Here is an 8,801-nt window from a genome sequence, read left to right as displayed (position 1 = left end):
GCACAATGATCAATGAAACTGATGTAGCGTACTGCCTTCGTCCAAAATCTCATTTAAATTAGGCCCAAAGCTACATGTGCTGATTCCTCAGACCGCTTGTATAGGTATGAATCCGTTAGAGGAGATCTGTTTTCGCTTTTGGTTATTTTGATCATTCGGAATAATAATTCGAATGTGTGAGTTTTGAATAACCCGTGGGAATTAGCCGTCGATTCGTTATATTAATTGATATTTTCAACAGAAATTTATATCCATAAAAACTATAGTCGTAATTTCAGCAGACACAGGTGAGCCGGATAAAACACTTCGATGAGTCGGATCCGGCCCTCGGGCCGTAATTTGCCCGCCCCTGGTTTATAGTCATTGTAAACGTACTGCCAATAACACCATCTCATGGAGAAAAGTCAAATAACCAATATAAGCAATAAAGTAAACTATACAGGTAAACTCATAAAATAAAAAGCGGAGCTCATAAGTATTCTATGTTAGTAAGAGATGGGTAAGGAGTGACAGACACATCATAATAGCAATGTAAGTATCATCACATAAGTGTGTTTCAAATATAACAAATATTACAACGTGATCACTTTGATGGTGGAACCAAAATAAAGCCTTATCTTTAACATCATGAGCAGATTAAAATATAGTTGACAATAAACTTGAAAAAGAATAAGCTAGAAATTGGTTTATACAAAGTGTAGAAAAAATATAACATAAAGCCTTTACCGCAAAAAAATTATATATTTACATATCGACAAAATGAAAAAAAAATTGTATTTTCATAAAATAAAATTTGCTCAGTCCCAATTTCCGTTCAGTCGTCGTCCACGGAATATAAGAGTTTTCAAGAGCATAGTTTTTTGGCCATTTTGATCACGACGACAGAGATGGAAATAATGCTCCACACTAGAGATCCAATCCATGATATAGAAGAGCAGGTGGTGTTGAGATGAGGTTGAGTTAGTAGATACCCAACAATACCTGAAATGTGAGATCTTATCATCAAATAATGCAAATACAAACAATCATGCATTTCGTACCTAAACGATTTAATGTAACGTCTGGAAGAAAGTTTCAGATTATACTCCTATCTTCTTGTTCTATCAAAGTATCTGAAGTTGTTTTTGTACGAAAAAATGATAAAAATTTAATTTGGTATTTGGATATATTTTAAGACATTGCCATTCATAAACAATAAAATATTTTGTATTTGATGCTTACCACAAACTCCCCAAATGACCATCACAATTTCGCAATAGTTTATATCCCATGCTATCTCGCCGGAAGAAGCTCTGTACTGGTGGGATAAAAAAAACTGCGTAATTCAATGAATGTGTTAGTGGTAGTTAATAAAAAAATGTGCGATCCACCAGGTCACGATGAAGGTGTCTGAAAAGCCCTCCTGCCGCAACATTTCTAAATTTTAAATAATGAATCAGCATTATGCTTGGGTACTTCCAGAAGAAAATTTAAACGCAAAAATTGCTGACTCAAATATTTCTTTGACCTCCTTTTAGCCAGACGAGCATGGTTGGCACGAGCTCATATTTTCAACGATAAATTTAGGGTATCGATGGGGAGTCAATGTAACACTCTCGACAATCATTACTGAGGGCCATTAACGGCATTAGTAATGAGGTTGACAATTCTTCGTTCATTAGATTATGACAATACCTTTTTGTTCATGTAAGTCAGTTACAAATACATGATTGTCCTTATTTCTGAAGTGTTGGCAGATCGATTTTTAGTCAAAACTAGGTATATATGATATTCTAGAAATTTAGGGGTCGTATTTTATCAGCAGAGACTACGTGATATATCTTAACTTGCTCCGCCGAATTTTTGTCGCTTCTGCGCTCTGAGAATATAGACTATATAGGTCAACTTATTCAACGTTTTAAAACTGTCGGAGATCGTGTTACAAACTATACAGTAACATCTAACCATTCAGAAACGATTCAAATATTCATAACTTTATGGAGAGTACGTTAAAAAAGTGGCAGAAATTTTATTTCAATAAATTATGAACCCCCGAAAACCGTTAAATACTTAATACCGTTGAATAACCACAAATAAATAAAGATGAAAATGTTAAAATTACCTTTAATAATGATAATTACCATGCCCGAAGCTGAGTATCCGAACCATAGCACAAAATATATGAATGCACCTGAAAATAAAAAACAAATTATTTCATAGTTTCGATTCACAAAAATGTTGATAAAACAGAAGAATCTGTGGTGACGAAACGTACCGCAATAATATAATGGTTATAATTACCCAATCAGCTATTCAACATCATACTTACATTTGTTTGACACAGCCTTGGAGACAGTCTTGACATCGTCCAATCGAATCCAATTTTTTTGACTTTCGATTTTCGCTGATTCTGGATCATTGTTATTTACACCAAGCTGTCCCATAGTAGTTAATGTTGTATACACAAATATTCAATTCAACTTAGGATTTCTAAAAATCTAAATCATAAACAAATCGCAATCAAAATATAGGTACTCCTGAAGTATGTGAACCTAGATGGCGGACACCGGAACGTAACATGTGTAATAGGTTAGGGTTAGGCCATAATTTCAGGTACAAATACTACGGGAGTCACTTGGCTAGTCTTCGAACTCGTAATAGAACTAAAATAAGGAAAATTGGAATAAAATTATGGCCTAACCCTAATCTGGTAAACATACTACGTTTCGGTGCCGCCATCTTGGTTCACATACTTCGGGAGTTCCAAATAATGTATTGCAGATCTCTCTTTTCCTCTCCTCGTTGTTTACCTGTCTATCTCTCTCTCTCTCTAATTCTAAGAAATTTCATGTTGGCGCGCGATCAACCATCTTAATCATCGTAAAGAGTTCATGGTTAGAATACTCGTAGGTCGGTATTTACACGATGATAAAGTGAAAGCACGCCTTCCGGACTTCAATATTACGTAATGGGTAAGTGGTAATACAAGTCATATATATGCTCAGTATCGTATTTACCATTCATATTTACAGAACCAAACTGGTTGGGATATATTCTTATGATACCTTATATACACTTATATGAATAATATTCTATTGTTCAATGCCTTTTATTTGTTTCATCCATACTTCAATATTACGTAATGGGTAAGTGGTAATACAAGTCATATATATGCTCAGTATCGTATTTACCATTCATATTTACAGAACCAAACTGGTTGAGATATATTCTTATGATACCTTATATACACTTATATGAATAATATTCTATTGTTCAATGCCTTTTATTTGTTTCATCCATAAATATCAAGTTTCGTGTTTGCTTTTCCCATTACTTGCCTTGCCTTTCAGATACCTTAGTTGCAACATAATGTTATCTTAAGCAATAAATAAAAGAGTGAAAATGAGGACCGCAATTCGCTTGTGTTTCAGAAGATATTATTTTGAAGATGTTAATTTTGATATTTGGTTAGGCATATATTTTATAGCATTGTACCGCGCGTTAGTCATTTGTTTTTCGAATAGATCCATATCATTACCACCATTGCCTAATGAGTATACTCATGTCAACCCAATAGTTTGATTCTTTCAGGACACCTTATTAAATCAGACGTGCCCAAACTGTGTGACGCAGCACACTAGTTTGGCATATAAGAAATCAAAATTGTGCCACCAAATTTTATATGTTGAATTCATACTTTTCTTGGTCCTCCCGGAGTATGTGTAACAGGTCAGGGTTAGGCCATAACTTTATCCCGATTAAGAATTTATTAGTCCCTTTACACAACTTGATGTAAAGCAGGCAAACGAAATTAGTTATCTCCATATTAATACACATACTTCTGGAGTGCCCTTTTCTTTTTGTACCGAGAACATGTACGCGCAGAATAACGCGACATTACAAAACAGCTGATGCGGCATCGCACTTGCCTGATCCAACCTGCTTATGTCAATCAGTAAAAAATCAACTTCTGGATTTAAAAAAAGACACATCTCTGGGCACAGAATGGGGAGATGAATATCATCAAATCAATTGTTCGCGCAGAGAGATTTCTTGCGAAATTACTTCACCAATCTTACAGACGGTATCATTGAGTTATCGAATGCTTTTGAACGAATTTGCGTTTATACAGAAACACAGCAACTTGATTTGACCCAAGTCCAAATAGAATTATTATAATTAGTGTGGTAAATTATTAAATGTCTTATATTGGGTACTTTCAACATTGGACTTATTGCATGGGTTCCATTACATTTGAACCCACGTATGTATACATTTGAACCCGTAATTTAAACCCACGACAATTGCACCTGCATATTATTGCACCTATGAAATTTTTTTTTTCACGGATATTTGAACCCTTCTAACCCTAACCCATGGATTTTAGCACCCGCATATAGATTGAACCCGCGGATATACGGGTGCAAATGTATGGGTTCAAATGTACCTGGGTTCAAATGTACGGTCACCATTGCATGGTATCCTGCTCTGCTCAATGTATACTTACAATATTACTACACTATCTAATGTTCCATAGATATAGTCACGAATCAGCAGATTTCGTCATAACAGTTCTAAAATACTAAAGACAGTAATGCTGATTTTTCCAGCTATTTCAACTTGATACAAAGTTGACTGACGTATACTTACAATTCTTACTGTTCATAATTTCGGCGTCGGTCTATCTATACTCTCGATACCAATCGTCAACAAGACTGAATAATAAGACTGGATGAGGAATGAGGAACTCATATACGAACTACTGCTGTGGTATTCAAAATTGAAAACATGTTGATATCCTAAAAATGGAGAATGTCTGCAATACTCTTGTTTCGATAAAGATGCCGCAGCCCGCAATGTTGCAATCCACGATCGGGCAAAGGTGACTTATTTTTGTTCGATTATGTCCAACAGCCTTAGTCAATGTGAACCGCATGTGTGTATTGTTCATTTTAGATTTATATGGCAAACAGCAAAATGTATAGGGGTATCACCTTGTTGAAATTTTTTTAGAGGTACCATGTTTTATAATTTCACCATCCTGCCTGTAGATTGTTTACTGTTGGGATTTTAATCAAACTATATTGTGGCTCAGGGGTCAAGGCGTTGGGCCTAATTATATAGATATACATGAACTGGCTCTGCATAAACACTACATAGAAATATGTTTGTATTCTATGTAAGAAATCTTAGGATAGAAAAATGCCATTACAATTACCTGTTAGATAGCCACATAAATCATAACATTATCTTCATTATTCATATATTCAGGGGCTTAGAATCAGTTTGCTGGTTACCGCTAAATTGAAAGTTTAATCTCGTGTTACATATTTTTTCATATTTTACTAAATTTGTTTGACTTGAATTTTATTTTTAGCATGATCGTAGTTTGCACTTTCATGATATAAAATTTTTAAAATAAAAATTTGTGTTCACTGAAAAGTAAAGGGCATTTAGCCTGATTTTGTTAGCTTACGAAATAAGCGTCTCAAACGTTGAATTGTCACCAGCAAATAAGGAACAACGCGGATTCACGACCGCGACACCCTCATCGCAGAAGTATTGGTTAATTAACGCGTGTACAGGAAAATGATAAATTAAGATTGAAAAGATTATTTACGATCTGTGATTTACAGACTCGATAGAATATACCGAGGAATGAATGTGGAATTAAAATGCAAACGTTTTTATCCACAAAAATATTTCGGTCTTCAACCAGACCTTATCCACACACTGTGGAAATTTTAGCAACTAATCAAATCGTCGTCAAATAATCAAATACAATATGGCCTTGGGAATAACAGCCATCTCGGTCGAAACCTGTACACACTCCGCCGCTTCAAGGCTCGGGATCTTGCGTTAAGCAAACTTCTACAAGAGAGAAATTACAACATTCAAAGCTTGTAATCACGAATGCGATTCTTATTCTGCGACAACTATCCGACACTCATCGAAAGCCAAGCCACTGAAAACCTCGACTTTTGAGACAGACGAGAGACCACAACATCACCCATTCCTCATATTTGCTCCCATGCATATGACACACGACGTGATTTATACAATATTTCAGGCTTTGATTAAAACGTGTAAGAGTCGTGGGTAAGAAAATTATAATTATGGAAGTTAAGTGAAAATTTATAATTAACAATTACAGCGCAAAAAAAGTTTAAAACGAATACTGATAACATTAAAAAGGATGTGGATGTTGCTCTTTGTAGAATGCCTGAATGACTATATAGTAAGATGTATTAAGTATGAAGAACGAAAACATACTTTAGTTTAAATGGTTCGAAAAGTGATGATACCTTGTGCTGTAGTATTAGTGAAAATCAGAAAAGACGATATACATTTTCCGAGTTCGTATGTTAACTAGATGATAAAGGGAAGTTATTATTGATATTCATGTTAAGCATCACGAAAATACCGTCACCAAACGTTGCGAAATTGACAAATAAAATTATGTGAATGAGTCGAGTGAATAATTGAATATAGTGTGCCAACTTCAATGATAGTTAATGGCAGTATGATCTTTATGACTAAATATTAATGTATATTACTATGTTGCTTCGTAGCCACTAATTATCCGGGCCAAACGAAAAAACAATGCGTGAGACAAGAGTAACAGTTCATTAACGAAATGGGAAACGGTTAACGAAGACAAACACGATCAATGTATATGAAATCATCATGATACCATAAATTACGTACTATATATATCAATTAAAACACGAAATACAGGGTGCCCCTATTAAACAGAACCCATACATTTCTCAATCACTTCTGGGAAAATTTATTATAACACTTGAAAATCTGTTTGTGTATGACAGTACTCAAAAATTTCAGTAATATAGGACGTTTTGCACAACAATAATGTTCTCTCTAGAATATGTTCCAATTGACTTGGGTTCCGTTTTGGAGGGTCATTCCATAGGTTATGTTAATTGCTCTGAATATAAGTCTCCGTTTCAAACAGTTTAAAACACTTCTTTCATTTGAACATTGATATAAGATTGCATAAATACAGATGAAATCCGCTAAATAAAAATTACTAAGAGTCGAAGTTGTAGTGAAAATAAAAGTCTCGACTGTACAGCTGAGTTCACAGTTATTAAAGGTCTTTCGTCATAATGTTTTATTTGCAAATGATTGCTGCATCTGAAGTTAGTAACAAACTTTGATCGAAATTCTTCCCACGACAACGACAACAATAGAGACGATGCTCCAAATTAATAACCCAGTCCATTGAAACATTGCGCAAACTGTGACGTCCACTTGATGCTGAACCATATAGTTTCCTATGATTCCTGAAATATAAAAAATGAAGTTAAAAAATTTAGCCGCTGTTTTGAGTTCGTTCATGAGAAATACCAAAAATAGGATTACGTTACATTTTTAATATGAAGTAACTAAGATCTAGCCGTCTTACCGATGACTCCCCAGATAACAAGTAACAAATCACAGTTTACGGGACAGCGAGACCTGACGTCGACGTCTGAAACGTCAACGCGACGAATGTGTACGAACTCAAGGATTGTCCCAACGAAAAGAAAGACAGCCTCCGCGGTCCACCAGACAACCAAGAAACCATCGAGGGAACAGCCTAAATTACGAAGGGCTCCTGAAAAAGAAGAAGTATTCATGTCAATTACGTTGTTCCCATAAATGATAAATAACAATATATTATTTGCTCTCGGAATTTTACTTTTATCTTAGTTTCATCAAAATTGAAACTTTCTGCTAAAAATTTCAATGTTTATTTTTTTGTTGTTGTATTGGTTAAACATATTTTAATAAATATGTAATACCTTACCTAGTGTGACACAAGTAGCAACGTAGGCTATCAACATCGTGGTATAAACATACTGCCATACTGTAAATAGAAACAAAACATATAATAATATAAAAGCAATATCAAAACGACAGCCACTAAAATACACAATTAGGCTAATTGTTTTGCTTTTCCTGTTTTAGGAGAATAAAGGATTATAACACAGCCATGACAATTAAGAAATTTATGTGGCATGTAAATTGTAGAAGGAATTGAATACTAAAGTACTGGAGTACCTATATAATTCTAATCACTTCCATATTCTATATGGCCCATGATATATGTTTATACTTACAATGCGTTCGTTTTCCTTCCCCGACCGATACAACAGATTCAGTGACGTCCTTCCCTTCCTCTACTTCTGTAATTTTGACATCCCACTGAACCATTCTGACGACAATGAGTATATTAATATTAATAAGAGTATATCTGTAAATAAAAATATAACATTAAATCAAGTACAAAAATGTCGATTTCCAACTTTATCCCTGTCGTGAAGTTAAATCTCCTTGAAAATCCTTGATTTAAACCAAAAAACTGTTGCGGATTAAAACACTGTTGAGCACACAAATTTTACTGAACTTTGTCAGATCCTCTCACTTTTATATAGTCACAGAATACCAAAATTATTATCATTCGTGGTCCACTTGCTCCATATGACTATGTTGCTTTCAGTACATATAGCGTGTTCCTACGAGAAGATGACATAGACAGTTTGAAAAGTTCTGCTGTCGTAGTGCATCCTATTTATAGGCGTCGTTGATTAATTGTTCTATGTATATTTTAATGAAAATCACCTTAGGATTGGCATAGATAAAATTAATTTACAAAAAAAAATCGACACTTCTTTAATTTAAACACGTATTACGCCATAAGAACAATCGTCATGAAATACCAGAATGCAGAACTCTTACCAAATAAACAATGGCAATGATATTGTTTTGCAAAGCGACTAGCAAAAAATAGAACATTTTCGCATTGTTCTACTGTACGA

General features: G+C 34.5%; 2 protein-coding genes across 2 annotated transcripts; both read right to left on the bottom strand.

Annotated features, from left to right (window-relative positions):
• Nucleotides 1-389: 389 nt before the first annotated feature.
• Nucleotides 390-2,518, bottom strand: LOC120332800 (uncharacterized). The gene is made up of 4 exons (XM_078119575.1): nucleotides 2,309-2,518; nucleotides 2,102-2,170; nucleotides 1,222-1,297; nucleotides 390-981 (listed from the first exon to the last, which is right to left on the bottom strand). Exons 1-4 carry the CDS (start codon nucleotides 2,421-2,423, stop codon nucleotides 798-800), a joined length of 444 nt encoding a protein of 147 aa, XP_077975701.1. The 5' UTR covers nucleotides 2,424-2,518; the 3' UTR covers nucleotides 390-797.
• A 3,584-nt stretch (nucleotides 2,519-6,102) lies between these two features.
• LOC120332992 (uncharacterized) lies at nucleotides 6,103-8,259 on the bottom strand. The gene is made up of 4 exons (XM_078119269.1): nucleotides 8,103-8,259; nucleotides 7,790-7,849; nucleotides 7,406-7,597; nucleotides 6,103-7,283 (listed from the first exon to the last, which is right to left on the bottom strand). Exons 1-4 carry the CDS (start codon nucleotides 8,194-8,196, stop codon nucleotides 7,141-7,143), a joined length of 489 nt encoding a protein of 162 aa, XP_077975395.1. The 5' UTR covers nucleotides 8,197-8,259; the 3' UTR covers nucleotides 6,103-7,140.
• Between the last annotated feature and the right edge of the window lie 542 nt (nucleotides 8,260-8,801).

The sequence above is a fragment of the Styela clava genome, chromosome 13 (genome assembly GCF_964204865.1).
Source record: "Styela clava chromosome 13, kaStyClav1.hap1.2, whole genome shotgun sequence".
Taxonomy (NCBI): Eukaryota; Metazoa; Chordata; class Ascidiacea; order Stolidobranchia; family Styelidae; genus Styela; species Styela clava.
Note: the sequence above shows the minus strand (reverse complement) of the source record. Positions and strands in the feature narration are given on the sequence as shown.